We start from the raw sequence: 18,478 nt of genomic DNA, 5'->3' as shown, positions 1-18,478 counted from the left end.
TATTGTTTTGATGTGGGATCATCACATTTGGGCAAGGTGAGCGTTGTATGTGTGCTGCATCAATTTTTCTGAATTTTTTGTTATTGAAGGTTTGTGTACCCTTTTTTGGCTGGGGTGGGATGTACAGGTCATCTCTATTTTGCACTGCTTTGGTAGTTGGGAAAGGGGATGATGAATAAACAAATCAGCATTGAAGTAAATATTTTGTTTTATTCTGATATACAAAGATCATATTTTCACTCTTTTTTAAACATTTTAGTAAACATTGAGAACGTGAAGGAGGTATCTCCTGGCAATACCTGCTGGACAAAATGCATGTTTATATGCCTCATCCATTGAGTTTATGGGTGTTTTTCAGGGTCATATCCAAAGTCTTAGGAACTGCCAAGTAGCCATGCACCACACTGCACTGGACTGAGGGCAGATAATAATTTAAACAGCAGTAAATGTAGTACAAACACCAACATGGCAAGAGTGTTATTGTCAGCTGATGCATTACTGTCCACAATCTGCATATATAAACACTACAAAAAATACACATCCCATCAAATCTTGCTGACCTGTATAACCTATTACACAACATCTTGCACATACTTCTGACAAGCAGATGCTAAATATTGCAGTGTCTAAATTCCATGCTTGAATATTGAAGAAATTAAGTAACAAATCAGACAGCTGCTCGGTATTTTTAGATGTTAACAGGTCACTCAGATTTTACAAACATTATGCATCGATTTATTTTTCTGAAAACTTACCCTAACAAATTAATCCAAAATGTTGGAGAAGGTCATTTCTCATGTAAGCATCAATCCCTGTACATTTGTAATGTAAGGTCAAAAGGCCACAAAGTTTAAATTTACACATATTTTTTCTGTTTTGATTTCTCTGAAACATGTTCATATAAAGCCCACAGACTATGGCAGAAATAAAAAAATATTTCAGAGCTAAATAGAGGGCCACAAACAACACACAGGAGATGCTGAGATCCAAGATCCTGTCATGCCAGGGGGACCGCTAATAGCAAGGCACTGATTAGGTAGGCAGATAATCCAAGAACAACACACAGAATTATAAAAATTTCAGTATTCATGGAAAAATACCTTAGGGAAATTATTCAAAGAATGCAGATTTGGTGATTGTAAGCTTGGGAGCAAGGACAGATGACCAAACATTCAAAAGAGGGCATTATATTAAAGAGAATTATATTAAAGTTTACTTCATAAAGATTCTTAAATCATAGTCTCATGCATTATGGAAGGCAAAATAAATTGAAATGATCCTCGACTGTATCTAGCTAGTAGGCAGAAAAGAAATTTCTCCATATTCACTGCAACTAAACACCTGCAACACAGTATTTGAATTATAGCAACGCTTGCAATGTATCACAACAAATATATGAAGATAACAAGGGAAATTCAAAAGAGGAGACTCAAGGAATGATGGTTTCCAGGGCAGATAGGACTCCCATAACCAGCAAGTGTAACTATCCTGTCTGTGGTATTTCTTAAAAATATGATATGGATTGCGTCTGTTCCAAAGAAGATATCAAACCTCATTCTAAAATGTCTGAGAAATTATGAGTTTGCTGTTGACATAATGCTTAATTACCTCCTAAAGTAGGAACTTGTATCTTATTTCAGGGCTGAATTTCTGTAACTTCCATTTCTCAACACTAGATCTCATTATACCACTGTCAGGAAGGCTGACACCTTGCTATCAGACATCTTTCCAGGGTGTAAGTACCAATCACAGTGATCAAGGCACCTTTCAGCCTTTCGTCTGACAAGCTGAATAAGTTGAGCTCCTGTAGGCCTAGCACTGGAGTGCTTGCTTTCCAACTACTGGCTGTGAAATCTCTCTTCAGAATTTCACCTGTTCATCTGAGTAGAAGAAACAATGCATTTTTTTCCAAACCAGATACTAAATTTTTTTTTTCTCCAGAACTCTACTTTGAATGATTGAGAAAGCTAAAAGACATGGTGCATGCCAACAAGAAACAAAAAAGGAACAAGCATCAATCTCTATATTATGATCTAATCTAACTATCTCTATTCTGTCAAAATTGGGAAATACTCTATTCCCTATGGCAGATCTGTGTCTGTGGCATAATCCTTTCCCTCCCATGAAACTAGGACTATTCTGACAGATAGTCTGTGACTATTAAATATCTCTGGCCAGGAAGGGCAGACCATCAGCTGCTGTGCCAGGAGCTGGCACTTGTTCATGTTACTGCTGCTGTTAGAAGCCTTGTAGCCTCTGGCAGAGAAAGAGGATGAACAGCTGGAAGCAGAAACCTTTTCAGCCATCTCAGCAAAAACTGGTAGTGCTATCTGCCAAAGACACAGTTTAACTTTGCCACCTTGGGCTAGTTGATTTTACTGCACCTTGCAGATGGAATATCCCCAGAAGCCCAACACTGATCAGAAAATGTCCATGGAATATTTCACTGGCAGCTTCTGTGGGAGCAGAACAATCTCTGTAGTAGGGACTTCTTAAAAAAAGCTGCTGTGTCATGCAAAACAATGGCTGATGTCCAAAATATGTCACTCTAAGCATTCACACAAGGGGTCAGGTGCAAGTTATTTCAAACAGACCTCGTAACAGCTGGAAATTTGTGGTTCATGACTGGAGATAGGAATTCCTGCTGTTGTTCATTTCTGCTTAAAAGGTTTGAAAAGATTTTCCCTAGCTCCTGAGCAGACACTGGGACTGTCATTGCCCTGTTGGTACTGCCACTTGAGTGGGTGTGATGAGAGTTCTGTGGGAACATTTTCCAGACTATGTAAAAAATCAGTAGTTTTACACTTCTTTGTGCTGGTACAGGATGAGGCTTCAGATCTGACAGTTTTTCTCCATCTAGACCTTCAGATTTTAATCAGCTCCTTTCTATGACATTTCCGTTACTTCTTAACTGCAGTTGAGAAGAGAACAAAAAAAAAGAAATAAAAAGGAAAGGAGAAAAGGAAATAAGCTTTTTATATGTTTTATATATTTCCAGGAATGGTATTTATCATTTACAGATGGTTATTTTTGCAGTTCTGATTATGAATGTTTACTTTATTCACACATCAAGCAAACTATCCTCTTACACCATACGGACAGGAGATATACTCTTTCATACATTCGGATGTCTGAAAGCTGTCTGGAAATGTATTTCTTACTTTCTGACATGGGAACATTTCAGTTGGAGGGGGTTTAATTTGTTTTGAAATCTCAACTCTTGTTCTGCTCAGAAGCTGAAGTTGGAATCCATTAAGATGCATTTTAGTGCAGATTCTATTCTCATCTTTCTTTTCTCAGTAAGTGTGCAATTCACTTAGTACTTCATTGCAACCAACAGCAATATGTATACATGGTGCACAAAATGAGGCATTTTGTTTTAAAACAGATTGCAGATGAAAGGAAACCATTCATTTCTTCCTTGCTAGCTGTAATTACTAGAGCGCTAATTACTCCAAATCACTGACATCCAGGGTCAATAAGGATGACAACAGGAACATCAAAGACAAGATGCACACATGCAATTACAAGTCTCTAAAACCAGGCTGTAATATTATTTTATAGCAACTGTTTTTTTCAGTCAATGCTAAAAAATCGAGTTTGCTGAATGTTTACTATTATTTCCTTTGCAGTTTGACGGTGAGAACATGTATATGAGCATGACAGAACCAAGCCAGGACTACGTGCCAGCCAGCCAGGTGGGTTAATTAATCTTCTCTGCCTTGTTTCAAATTGTAATTAAAAAAATTCAAAGAGTTGCATTGCAAATGAGTGGCACTATCAGTAACTGCTGCAATCAGGAATAATCATAATTTATAAACAAAGCATTTAAGCCTTGTTTCCAGTTAATGAGATAGAGCTGATAAAACACCAGAGTTGGCGTTTGTTGAAAGATACTACCTTGTTTCCTCTCCAGAATGCAAGCAGCTGTTTTGCCAGCATGAGCTTTCCTAAACAGTTGTTTTACCTTCAGGAAATAAAGTCTTTACAGGTGCAGGTTATTTGTTTATTTGACTGCAGACAAGTTAATCATTATAAGCTATACATGTCACAAATATCTTTAATTATCACTCATAGAACAGTTGAAGAGTTGCATTTTTAGCACTAATCCTGTGTCTGAGGAATGTTGTTATTATTACACAATTAACTGTGGGGTTAAGGCAATGACTTAACCTTCTGTAGCCTACAGGCCAAAAGGCTTAACGTGATGTTCATTCTTTAAAGGTATTTTTGAGCACTTTTCCTTTTGGGGGACCATACACACTAAATTTTGATACTGGATGTATATTAAAATATCTTCCACCTTTCCACTTGACCTCAAAGATCCAATGGATTTTTAAGAATTCCAATTGTAATAACTCCTTAAAAAGCAAAGATAGTTTTGAAAGTTTTGGGTTGTCTACCTGTTCCTACATCTATATGCAGGGGGGAATTTTTCACTTACTTCATGTGTTTCAGTTTAACTTTGCACCAGTAAGTGGTGGGAATAGTTCTGCAGATCAGTTAGATTGTGTCAGAAATTGTCCTGAATAACCAGACTTGTGGTCTATGTCGTGCAATATTTCAGGCCAGTGGTGTCTGGTCTGACAAAACCAGGAGGCTTATGTGCAAAACTCTCACTAGGTGGGAAGTTTGAATGAATAGTAATTATGTTCAGATAACCTGGATGTAATTTAGGAATCAACAGCTTTGGAAAGTGTGCATTCAAAACTAAATGTCTTCATGAAGTGATCCTCTTCAGGTACACCGGTTCCTTGGGGGCTGAGAAGCAGGAGGTTGTGTGAGATGAGTACATGGTTCAATCAAAAAGACCATCTTTAAAGTGTTCCACCATGTTGCTTCTCAGCTTTCTGTTGAAGTCATTCTGAAATACCTTTAGAGACCAATAGTACTTTGCATTTAGGAGTTGTGCATAATTGAACTTATTCAGCTAAGAACCCTCCAAGATCCAGAGGTAGTTTAGAATAGAACTGTTTGATTAAAAAATGAAAAATTATATTATTAATTTTTCTCTAACCATTAATCCAAAAACTGTACTGACAAGTTTTAGTATTACTATTAGATTAAAGCAGCCTAGTATCATCTCATTCTTGCCTTAAGGGTTTTGAAGTGCAAGGGCTAATTGAATTTGTTTGAAACAGTAGAAATACAAACTCTGTGAATGATTGCTGTTATCAGGCAGCTGCTACCTTTCAGAGAATCATTATGTCTGTCTTAAATACTTTTGAATAAAGAATTGCAAGTCCACATTATGCATCAGAATTATTTTTCTTCTGTTGATATTTTTGTACTGTGTATGCATGTAGTTTAAATAATTTAAATGGCATATTGAAAAATTAAGAGTATAAGTTTTAATCTTTTATGTGGTTTCTACATGTGCTAACAAGGCCCAGATTCTCAGAGATATTTAGGCATCTAACACTGACTGGTTGAAGTGAAAGTAAGGTTCTTATAGTACCTTTTAAGAGCCAGGCCTAGGTATTTTAAATGCAAATTACTTTGTCTTCAAGGAAAAAAAATCCTATCAAATGTGACGTTTCCAAATTCAAAGATGTCAGAAAACCCTGAATTCTTACTGAGGGCTGGAATCAAGAAAAGGCTTATAGACTTAAAATCTGACCATGGCAAAACTGAACTCTGGGATGTCTGGCTCCCAGGTGGAGTTCAAAACCCAAAGGCAACCTCTGTCTTTTGCTGGGGGACCCATGTGGCAAGAAGCAGCTCAGTTGCCAGGCAGAGTGTTTTAAGTTGTTACTAAGTGTGCACCAGTCAAACAGCCTTCTGTGCCTGGTTGAGAGTAGCTGTCAGCCTTGGGCTGTCACAACCTCCTTTCTCTTTCTGGGATTTTCTCCTGGTGCTTACACTGTTGCAGTGGTTTTAAGTGAATATACAGAATCATAGAATGGACTGGGTTGGAATGGACCTTAAAGATCATCCAGTTCCTTCCACCAGGTCAGGGGCAGGGAACCTTCCGCTAGTCCTGGTTGCTCAGAGCCCCACTCAGCCTGGCCTTGAAAACTTCCAAATATAGGAAGTCCACAACCTCTCTGGGCAACCTGTGCCAGTGCCTCACCACTCTTGTAGCGAAGAGCTTCTTTCTAATGTCTAATCTAAACCTATCCTCCTGCAGCTTAAGGCCATTCCTCCCTGACCTATCACTGCAGGCCGTGGTGAAAAGTTCCTCTCCAGCTTTCTTGTTGGCTCCCTTTAGGTACTGGAAAGCTCTCTAAGATCTCCCTGGAGCCTTCTCTTTTCCAAGCTGAACAACCCCAGCATTTTTAGCCTGCCTTCTTGCCTTCACAGAAGAGGTGTTCCAGCTCTGTGTGGGCTGGAGCATATGTGAAAGCCTGTAATAATAACAGTATTTGAAAAAAAGAAGAAAAAAGAAAGAGACAAAACAACTTCTCTGAGAACAGGAATATGGGGTGTGATGGAAACCTGTCTCTCATGTTTCATCAAGAACCTACAACTGTGAGAGGAGCCTTCCCAAACCTGTTCCTGACATAGACAGCTGCTTGTCGTTCCTCAAAGGAGCAAAACAAACAACTCTTCATTGGCAATGTCTGTGAGGTCTTCACTGACCGTAATGGGGTGTGTTTCTTTCTTGGGCATAAGCATCTGGTGGTCAGCCAAAACTGGTGAACTGACTACCATTTCAAAATCCAGTCTGGTGGTTAAAACTGGAAAAAAAAAAAAGTATTTCCTGCTCCGAAAACAAAGCACAAAAGACTGTGTAACTTACAGGGCTAGGGAGAGGAACAGTAAAGGATGCAATTATATTTTCTGACCATAGTTTTAGGACTGTTTGTTCATTTTCCTGTCACTGTTACTGGATGTAAAAAGAGAGGAGGAAATGTGAGGAAATGTTTCTCTCAGATGACAGCATAGTTACTCTAATCATAATTTTGTCCTGTGTCTATTTTGCACCTGTGCTCATGAGTCTTGCCATTGCATGACCTCAGTGTGAGGAATGCAGGCTCCTTCCCACCCTTAATAACTTGGCTGTTCCCTCACAAGATCAGAGATAGGGGTTGAATCCTGTCAAAATGAGAAGTGAGTAAATTACTCTGCTTTTCTTGATGCATTCACATCTGCTAACTAAAATATGAATCCCACATGTAAGGACATACATAGTCCTGTCAGAAACTTTTATTGAAGCTCTGGTCATGCTGAGTCAGGCATGAGCATCATTTTTTAATTTCAGAGTCTGACATAACTTATTTGGGAAGTGGGCTGGCAGACTGAGTCATGGTATGTAACACCAAGGACCAAGGGGTTTCCACTTTGCTGTCTTCAGGACTAGGTGACCATAGAGGCAGGATTGCTGGGGTCCAGATACCTGCTGACAAGCACCTTGGTTCTTCTGTTTGCTCCAAAGTGTTCCTATCCAGAAAAACATCACCTTATAATATTTTACAGGTTTTAATCAATTTATCCCCCTTAGGCTAACATAAATAAAAGCTCAGGCATTAGACAGGAAAAAATATAGTTTTGTTCCTTTTGCTGTATAACATCAAACATCTGCATAGTTTGGTAATCCAAGACAAGTTGCCTCACAGCATCCCTCAACAATAATTATCATTTCTGTTCAATTTTCAAATCAGTACATGCTTTGGGACTTACAGACCAAGTTGCTAAGTAGCAACATATGGCTCACTACTGTTCCTGTGATGTTGCTGCAAGCAAATAGCATAATTCTATACTTGAAATTATTTTAACAGAAAGCCAGTGCTGGAACTGAGCCAGAAGAGTAAGTATACAGTAAAAATTAATGATATTCTTTTAAAGCGTCCCAAAAGGCTGTTTGGCAATGTTGTCTCTGTGTACATTTTATATATATGGCTAAGTACTGCATTTTTGGTTACAATATATGTGATACAGGACTCTACACTGAAGGCATCTCCTAAATTAGTTATGCCAGCCATATTAACAAACATACACAGTAAAACTGTGACATTTTCAGTACTAATTGCACTTGGATCTGAAAGTATTTATCATTTTGAAATAAAACTATGCCAACTGATCTGCATTTGAGATTCCCACCAATTATTGTTTTCTCCCATACCTATAATTGAAAGCTTGGACATGAATTACTCTTTATGTTTTTCCTCCTCCTGTAATTTGTGGGCCCCACAGAGCACAGTATAAAATTATATTGCTTATTTTACATTTCTTCCTAGTCACAATATGGAATGTAATTCAGGACTCTGTTGCACAAAGCTTTAACACATTTGTGGCCTTCCTGAGGCCTGATAAATGTTAAGGTTAATGAGTGCAGCTGCCAAATTCCCTGCAAGGTCCAAAGGGAAAGGATGAGAACGGGCCTGGAGCTGATGATTTGGGGCAGTACCCCTATTGTCCCACTGGGAAGAAAAGATCTGAGGCAGAGGAAGGAATACTGATTGGTCACAGGTGGTATTTTCCTGCTTCCCAGAGCTATGCCAGGGAGATCTATCTAAAATATATCTGCATGCTCTTTGATAGAGGGGGGTATCATGGGTATCAAAACTGTTTTGTCCTATACATCTACAGGGTGAAATAGGATGGATTGACATCCAAAAGAGAGATTTTTTCATATTAATGTTGTCTTATGCACATGGTCCTACACATAGCCCTCATGTACTTTTTACATTTTTATACCATAATTTCTTAGATTATTTATGACATAACTATGGCTCATGTGAAGTAGGTATGGATAAATGCTACCTAATAGCTTCTTCCCTCTCTTGCTCTGTGTTGGTCCTTCCCTGTAGGTAGGCTAGAATTCCAGGGTACTGCCAGAAGACACAGCTCGTCAGTCTTGTTGCCTGCAACAGTCTCCATCAGCAGAGCAGGGCAGGAGTTGGCTGCCTTGAAAAGGATTCAGAAAAAACAGCATTCTCACATGGAGAATCATTTCATGGTCCAACGTAGTCCCATGGGTACACACTACCCTGACCTGAAATCTAGCACAATCCTGCCCAAAAGTTGGAAAGCTTTTGCTTTGGAAAAGCTCATTATTTGAGAGGTTGCTCCACAGTGAAAAGGCAATGCTACCTGGTCAGTCTTGGCTGGCTACAGTCCAGGCCTGTTTTGGATCATATTCCACCTCCCTCTTCCTGATCTACTATCTTTTCATTTCAAAAATAGCTTATCAACAGAAGGGAGTCTACTTATTGGTCCTCCATTTCTCTGAAGTGATCTCTAAATGTCACAAAAAAAAAAAAAAAGGGCATAGGTTAAAATGGCCTCAGGGAAAGAAAAATACCAGGCAGGTCTTTCAGATCCTGAATGAGCAGCTACAGGTAGATATAATTTTACCCTGCCTTTCACTTTTGAGTAAAACACAGTCTTTTAGTATTATCTTAACATCAGGCAGAATCCAGAAAGAACAGAGTTCCTGATAAAAATACACCAACAGTTGCATTAACAAGGCAGTGTATTTATAGACATACATATTTAGAATCATAGAATGGTTTGAATTGGAAGGCATCTTGAAGATCATCTAGTCCAGTTCCCTGACATGAGCAGTTGCATCTTTCACTAAATCAGATTGCTCCAAGTCTCATCCAACATGACCTTGAAAACTTCCAGTGATGGGGCACACACAAATTCTCTACACAATCTCTTACAGTGTCTCATCACCCTCACAGTAAAGAATTTTTTCCTGTGTCCAGTCTAAATCTGTCCTCTCTGTTTAAAACTGTTGCTGCTTGTCCTGACACCACAGAAAAGACCCACTAGAGGATTTTTCTCCATCTTTCTTATAGCCCCATTATGTACTTAAAGGTGTTATCAGGTCTCCTTAGAATGTCCTCCAGGCTGAACAGCCCCAACTCAGCCTTTCATCATAGGAGAGGTGCTTCAACCTTTGGACCTCTGTGGTCTTCTCCAGACCCAAACTGACAAGTACACATTTTCCTGTGCTGCAGACCCCAAAGCTGGATGCAGAACTCCAGATGGGGTCTCCCAAAAGCAGAGTAGACAGGCAGAATCCCCTCCCTCATCCTGCTGGCCAGGCTGCTTTTGATGCAACCCAGAACAAGGTTGGCTTTCTGGGCTGCAAGCACATTGCCAGCTTATGTCCAGCTTGTCATCCATCAGTGTCCCCTAGCCCTTCTCCACAGGGACGTAATATATTATGTATGAGTGTCTTCAGCTTTAATGCAAAGTGTATGAACATGTACTGTGTATATATTCAAGGATTATTTTTTTGTAATCAAATGCCTCAACTTTTATAAAAATATAAGTCAGAATTAGGTCCTGTTGGCTGGAATTTAAGAACTTTCACAAATTTCACTTTAAAGATGTGACTCAGGTGAAATATCTTTACCCTTTTTTACTCAAATTCATTTTAGTCAGTTATGTTCAGTAGGTGTGGAACTTGTACTCTGACCAGAAGAAGAAATGTATACCACCTACTTATCCCTGAAAAATGAGTTATTTAAACATGCCTTAACTTAATGCATCTTTCATTTAATGCCTATTCTATAGCACATGCTATAAAAACACTAAAGAGGGCAAAATGTAGTCCCTAAGGATCCTAAGCAAACATCCCCATAATTACAGTTGTATAAACAAAAGTGTCCCTCTCCAGCCTTCAAAAATCATTAGCGTGGATCTATAAAATTGAGATCATATCAGAAACCTCAGCAAGTATAACAAATTTTTCAGCATGCTATTTGTCTTCTGGCTGTAAAATCTTGCACTTATATTTTCTTTGCAGCCATGTGGGCAGAAAACTTTTTAATGAAACAGGTTTGGAGGGTAATTGCATAGACACAGAATTTTGGAATTTAGAAGTAAATGTCAGATACTTCTAGAGTAATGCTAAAATTGTGAACTTGGCCCTGTTGAATACACAGTGATTCCGTGCATCAATTAAAAATATTCTTCCAAAGAGTTACACATGAGAGGGAATTAAAGTAAACATTGCATCTTGTCTTAGCTGTGGCATCAGGATGACAGCAATTTCAGTGATAGGCCCACAATAAATCAATAAAGTAAAAACAACAAAAGCTATTATTTTACCATGAAAAAGGTAAACAGAAAATCAATCATCAAATGATGAATTCTCTGTCCAAAAGCCAGAGGTATTTTTTCACATATCACAAGAGAAAAAGCACTGCCTTTTGCTGTTCATGTCATGAGACAACTTTCTGTTTAATGAGCAGCCAGTATAAAATATCCTTCAAAATGTTTCCCTCTGCTCCTTCATGTACAACTTTTTTAGCATGTGAAAACAGATTACAGACATCATATATTTTAGTTATGTAGTTTCCTTTCCAGGAAACGCTACAGGTCAGCAGCGTGGATGAATTATGGGATGTAACCATGGGAAATGTTAAAGGCAGTATTTTTCATCTGAGCTTCACATAAAATGAACCTTTTTCAGTCCATAAAATGTCTGGAAGAATTACGTGAATTTGAACTACAAATTAGACCAATTACTATTATACTGTCCCTTTTGGCAAAGGCTGCCACAGTGGAGTCAGTTTGACCTGCTGACCCCTGACCGAATAAACTGATAAGATGCCAGTCTTTGATTAATCTAGTTAGTTTTACAAAATCTGGCATCTCAACAAGCCCAAACTAGTTACTCAAACCAGTCTTCAATGTAACATTCAAATGATCACTTCGTGGAGTCCCAGAGGTATTCATTACAGACAAAATTGCTCTTGTTGCTTCGCATACAAGCTGAGTTTTCAATGGGAAATGAAAGGCTGCCTGGAAAAATAGGCCACCTAATTAAGTTAAACTACTCTAGCATTTGGCTTGACATCTTCATTACTCAAAATTAAAAAGATGCTTCACTTGAGCACGCAAGTTACTATTGTTTATGTTGTTTTCCTCTTAAATTGGCTTCTTACATAGAAGTCTGTTTTTCAGAATTATATCTTGTAATAGCTTGCATATTTCTTGCAGTTTATAAAAATGTCTTAATAGGTACTATGCTGCTGATAGTTTGTATGCCATCAGTAGGATTGAACTTATTACTGGGGTCCCAGAAGTCCCAAGCTTACATGACACTTTATTAAGAGAGGGCCAGATCCTGCCACTTTTACTTGCTTAAATAATCTGTACTCGTTCATATACTGAGCACTTCCTTGGCCTTTTTACTGTAAAGTGCTGGGTCCGAAATCTAAGTGTGAAAGCCAGGGGGACCACTGGTAGGAATTGGGAGCTTTGATCTGCCTCAGCTTTCAGCTTTTCCTGTGATTGGCATGGGACTAAACAAAAGTTACATCATAATTGCAAAGAATAGCCATGCCTCTGTTTTGATCCTCTTTTTCTCAAGTGGTGACATTTTACATTAAGTCAGATTTTTTTCTGGCTATTTCATCAGTCATTCAGGAGTAGTGTAGCACAGGTAGGACCCACTCTCCTCTTGAATAGTGAGAAACAATCCATTGTTTCTGAGTTTTTCTAAGGAAAGAAAAGAGAAAGAAGGAGAAAAAAATCACGAACAAAAAATAAAAGGATCCTTTTTGTCCTTCATCATTGTGTGCCCTGAGTACAATATTATCTTTTGGTGTCTTTCTCAGAAGGGAAATGGAAATTTAGACAGAATTTTTGCCCTCTAAACAGATATACTTAAATGTAAATCCATACTACTGCTATTTTAAGAGCATTTAAAAATGTAAACATGTGAAGAGCACACTGTCTTGATTGCTGGTTTAGAGTCTATGCTATGATGCTAATGAGGCTTCTGACAGGTTAAATGTGGTGTATCATCTATATTTTCAAGCAGCACTATTTGTGAAGATGTGACTTCTATTTTTTTTTTCAGTTCAATTTTGCTTATTAAATATGTATATTGCTAGTTTTATTACCCAGAGCTTTGTACTGAGCATAATTTAGGTATGTTTTGCAGAGAAGGTCTCTAAAAAGTTTTTTATATCTAATATGCTTTTTATCTCTAGTTGACAAAGAATATTTAGCGCACATAGTAACTGATTTATGGAAGTATGTCTTGTAGTGCTGAGTTCAAGATTATACCATACATGATGCTGCCTGCATTATAGTACAGACCAAAGTTGTCAAATAGGACCCTTAGTTACCTTAAGAATTTTAGCTTTCATTAAAATGCAGTTGTAGTAATAGTAGTAGTAGTATAGTAGTAATAGAATTAATAAGAACAAAAATAATAGCAAGAATAATAATGATAGTAGTAGTAGTGTAGAAGTTGTAGTAGTAGTAGCAGTTGTTGTAATAGTAGTAGACATCGTGGGAGAGAAAATACCTTTCTTTTCAGGAGAGAGGAGTGACAAGGGTGTTGGACAATGACCACGCTTAGATCCCCACCGGGGACATGCTAAGGAAGGCGAAAGATTGTCACAGGTTAGAGGGACAAGACTCCACTTTGGGTGCTAAGGATGCTCCATTTGTGCCTAAAGCTCTTGTATATTCTTAAAGAACTGCTTTGGTCAGTTGGTCAGTAGTTCAAAAAAGACTTGTACTTTTCTTTAAATTTTATTCAAAAGTTCTAAATAGGAAAAGTGCACAGCTGTATTCTTGTCTGAAGGGAAGTTTAACTGCTTCAATAATAGTGTTGGTGTTTGCAGGTCCCAGATCCTTTACCTTATAATATTTGTGCTCCTACTTATTGTCATCTTTAAGCTGTATTTGAATTTAAAGCCTCCATTGAAAAAACATTTCCCAAGAAACTGCTACACTATGTGCATACATTTAATGTCATTAATGAAAAGACTCTCAAGAGTGAAATCTTAAAAAGAGTTTGTTGTTTTACATAGTTGTGTACACTTTGAAAATTATGATTGTTTAAAATTAATAATATAATTGTCAGCCCATTCTCTTTCTTGAAAACAGAATTCATCTGGTACAGGAAAATTAATGTTTTGCTTGAGGCTTTGGCCTTTAACTAATGCAAATTAGAGAAATTGATTAACACAATACAAAAAAGTTATACCTTCCCCTGTAATACATTTTTGATAGCTGTGGCTTGATAAATTAGTATATTGTGTGTTTTTAAATGAATATGATTTATTGCTGTTGTCTACCATATGAAGAAACACAAAAAAATTATTTTCAGGATCATTGACTTGAACATATCAATGGCACTGTTGGACAATTCTTGCTGAGTGTTAAGATGATTTATGTAACAGACCGAAGGTTTCCACAGTAATGCATTATAGTCTCAAGCTATCAAGCCTTGTTCATACAGAGACAAAAGCAGCTACAAAACACTTGCTTCTGAAGGTCTTCCATTTAGAAATTAGAGATAAGTTTGATCCTATTAAAACTCCTGGAAATATCCACTGTCAAATATATTATCCTAACTTTCAAATTTGTATAAGGTACGTGGCTGTTTTTCCCCTTCTAATGAGCTCATTGTTTTTACATTACTCTTGATTCATAAGTATTTCAGTTATGTAACAACGTGTTCAATAATAGAAGAGGAGACAGCCTGAAGCATCTATCTTTTAAAAACTGGCATCTTTCCACAGTTCAGACGCAGAAGCCTTGGTGCAAATGAAAAATTAAGACACGCTCTACATAGTTGGCAGAACCATTCATATCATTTAAATTAAATATCTATAGGCAAATTCCCAATTTTTAAGGAACTGTTGCTAATATGAGATTCTGTTGAGTAAATGCATGATGACTGATGCAAGCGCTGAGCACACGAATCAGACTTAGTGAATGTTGTCTTCTGGGCTGTCATATAGGAACAATTCTGCTCTTCCCAGAGGGATTTACACTGGATGTTTGAAAGCTTGCTGCCTACTGTGGTCAGTCTGTTTGAGCCTCCTCCTTTGATTTGCCTTCTTTGATCACTTCTTAAAGTTCTATTAAAATTATTTTGAAACATAAGTAAGTTTTGCTGGCCAATATGCAGTTTTCACTGTAGAGTACTTAAGGAAAGGGGCTGTATTTGTGTCTCCTGCCAGCATTTCCCTTTTTTTCCTAATGAGTAACCTCGAAAGTAAATACTAGATTTTTTTTTGTATTTGTGTTATCAGCACAGCTGGATGCATAGCCATAATTTGAGTTATGTGTTGCCAAAGTAAAGAACTGATTCCTGACATACACTTCCTCTCAGTGTCCCAGTTTTTCCCCGCATTCCATAGCTTGTTGCTGGATTTGACCAGCCTAATTGGCTTAAAAAATAAATTTAACAGGACCAATGGGGTCTTTTTCAGAAACAAAAGCTTGGGTTTGGGTTCGACAGTGAGTCAGGTTTCAGTGTTCATATCATTTTTATTTTGGCAAGCTTTTCTCATAAAATGATATGCCAAGGTAGCATATAGATAAGCCTCCTGATCTCATAGTGGGCCTATCAATCATCTGTTTTATGGAGTTTACATAATTTCAAGCAGAAATGTCACAAATATTTAGCCAGAAACATAAAATATAGTCCTCTAAATTTGGGAAGACATTCTTAATTCAAAAATCATCCATAACAGTGTTATAAGATAGCTCAAATGTGAGGATAATCAGTTCTGAGGTTCCCACTGTGTAGATTCCATCTGAACTAGACTGAAATCTGTTTATAATAAACACAGATGTAATGAAAATGCTCTTTAAAATAAAGAAAAATTTAAGCCTGTGTCTGTTCAGTCCTGTGCAGTTGGTTTAATGGTGTTAATTTGCAGAGGGTTTTCTCTCTGGAATGTAATAAAGGCCTAGGAAACTCCCCTTAACTGAAGAGTTGATTGACACCTCTTTCACTCCTATAGTCATGAGTTGAAGGTGAAATCACTGGCAAAGTTCCTAGTGGAAAAGTGGTAAAGAAAATAAAGAATTTCTGCTACTTTTGTTTGCTTGTTTGTTTGGGAGTTTTGGGTTTGTTTTTTTTCTGTTATTCAAAAGTCAAAAGGTGAGCTTGCTGAGGTTTCTGTGACCAGTAGAATAAAAAGAAGCTATTCCACATCTCTCTGAATAGAGAAAGTCCTACTGATAGGAAAACCAGCTTTGAAGGAAAAACCCTTGGAGTGGAGGGAAAATACCCTTCCCCATCCCCAAGAAAAACCTAGCAGAAGTGAAACTATGGGCCACTCTTTATTATGAATACATATGAGCTATACTTATAGCTTGTAATTGGGTACAGGGTGTACAGCCCTCCCTGATGCACTGGATGCTAGATAACTGCTTTAATTAGAAATTCCAGATAAACAGCCTGTGTTGGAAGAAATGGTGCTCTAAGGCAGCCTAGAGTTTGGGACAGGATGATAGCTGGTCTAGGAGTGGGAGTTCTTGCTGCAGGGTCAAGCTTGAGACCGCCTTTTTGGTAAATTTCCCTAAAATTTCTCTTTACAGAAGAAGGTGACAATACAACATTCCAGGAGAGCCCATTGCTCGCAGTGGATAAGTTGCATCAAGGGAACCCCAGATGGTTACTAAAATAGGTTTTCCAATGGCAAGGAGAGAGGTGGCAGGAAAGTAGGAGTGGGTGTTGTTTGAAGCTTGTAGCTGCTATTCACAGGACAAGCACATGTCCCATTCCTCGTGCCTTTCCTCCAGGCTTAGTTGCAACAGCCTTGTTCCTGGGATATGCTGGGTTTGCCGCAGATGTATCTAGGAATTTTGGGGTTGATATGCCAGTGTGCTAAGTCATTACAAGCATTTGAACCAAGCTCCTGGACGAGACAAATGAATACCAGCAAATCACTGTTGAAGTAACTTCCCTGAGGAAGTTATGTCTATATGCATTACATGCACACAATACTGAGCATGGAAATGTCAAATTGGCTGAAAATGTAAGGTGAATAGGGTGCTCTCCAGGTGCCTTTGAATAACTGTCCATACCATGAGCATATAACTTGGATTCTGCCTATCTTTACTGAAATAGTATGATAGTTTATATCTTAAGGAAAAAAAATAAAAATAGAGAGACATAGGAAATACTGTAATTTGAATTATATGTTATTATATGTGTGTCATTACAGCTTTTGCAATTCTAATCCTACTTATAAGCTTTTAAGTGTACTGAACAGTGATATTGTAGGTGATGTGGGATCAAATACACTGTTAAATGGTACACAAGCAACAACCATTGATATTTTTTTTGTAATTAATCAGCATTATTAAGCATTTATTTAAAATTCTTAACCCATATAATTTATATAACATTATTATATACCTACACATGACACATCTTGGATTGTGGAGCTGCTAGTGCTTTATACTTCCTTCTTAATAAGCGAAGCTAATGTCCTGCTGGCAGTTAATTGATTCCACCATTTTTGAAATATTACTGCTTAAAGACACATTTGAAACACAAAGAATCAAAAGTAAAGCCTGGTCCATCCATATGTGACATGCAAAAAGAGGTGTAAAAATAAGCAGATATGCTAAGTGCTTCCAATATCCTGTCAATATTTGATTTAGGAATATTTGCTTTTAGTAGCAAACTGAAGTCTCACAGGACAGTGCAAGAGACAGAAAATAGATGTTAATATTTTCTACCTGCAAAATCAGAGGAGAGAAAACTCTTTTGAGGCCTGAAGTCTTTTGGGACATTGGAAAAGACACTGTTGAACATAAATGTCGTCTTTTCTCAGCTAATGAATCCCTCCTGGAAGCTGTAGGCTACATGGATCCAAACTCACCGGGATTACGGTTACCAAGTCTAAGTGTACCTGCAGGGATCGCACTGGTCCAGGAGAGCATTATGGATGTTATCCCTTTCTTCATTTCTCTTCTTTGCTGTTTAGTAATTGTTGTATTAGATCTTAAACTCACTTTAGACACCTTTTCCTTCATCATGGATTTTATATAACAGTAATTAGGAACTAGCTAGATTATGCATTGTCCCTAATACTTTTAATTGGTTTTGCAAAATTTATACATTGCTATTGAGTAAATGTGATTTTCTCTTTGCCATGTTTAAGGCCTTCTCTCCATTTAGTGAGGGTCCATTTTACTGTATTTCCCCTTGGAGAAATGGCTGCATCATGGCTTGTAAAAGTGGGGGAAAATTCAACTTACAGAGGTCAGTAGACCTGCACCAGCTTGCCATTAAGAAGAAAGCAGGGGCAGAGGGAGAGCAAACTCCTGTGCTGGTGGTGAGAAACACAGCTGGAATGCATGGGTAGAATCAAAGTCCTCACACATAACAGTGATGACATCACTGTCAAACCCTGTTCTCTTGTTTTCATTTTTGGGGATTTTACTTTGGCCTTTCCAATCTAGACTTCCTGTTCTATTTTATACTAAGATATTTGGTAAAGAGATTAAAACCTTTTTGGGAAAAACACAAAGCAGCCAAAACCATGGCAGTGTGTGCTAGCGAAGGTTTATTTGTGTTCACCAGCTCACTGAAAACACTTAATACAGTTTGGTTTTAGTCTGATTTAAGTTTACGTATACATGCTCATACAGAGAGTAATCTCAGGCATCAGGAGGACATTATTACTATGATGACTAATGAAAAACCCCTTTGTTTATAATTGGCCATTGATTCTCCCCTTGTCCTTCTGCATGAATTCATACACTGTATTATCCTCCATTTGGAAACTCATATTGGGGAAAACAT

General features: G+C 37.8%; 1 protein-coding gene across 3 annotated transcripts in view; it reads left to right on the top strand.

The window, feature by feature from the left end:
• TOX (thymocyte selection associated high mobility group box) overlaps nt 1-18,478 on the top strand; it is a 217,831-nt gene that overhangs the window by 109,772 nt on the left and 89,581 nt on the right. For all 3 annotated transcript variants that reach the window (XM_054633558.2, XM_077185864.1, XM_054633553.2), the window contains exon 2: nt 3,633-3,698. In XM_054633558.2, coding sequence (XP_054489533.1) covers nt 3,633-3,698 — 66 coding nt within the window. The remainder of the gene's footprint in view (nt 1-3,632; nt 3,699-18,478) is intronic.

Source organism: Agelaius phoeniceus, chromosome 1 (genome assembly GCF_051311805.1).
Source record: "Agelaius phoeniceus isolate bAgePho1 chromosome 1, bAgePho1.hap1, whole genome shotgun sequence".
NCBI classification, from domain to species: Eukaryota; Metazoa; Chordata; class Aves; order Passeriformes; family Icteridae; genus Agelaius; species Agelaius phoeniceus.
The sequence above is the reverse complement of the archived record's forward strand: the minus strand, read 5'-3'. Positions and strand labels throughout refer to the sequence as shown.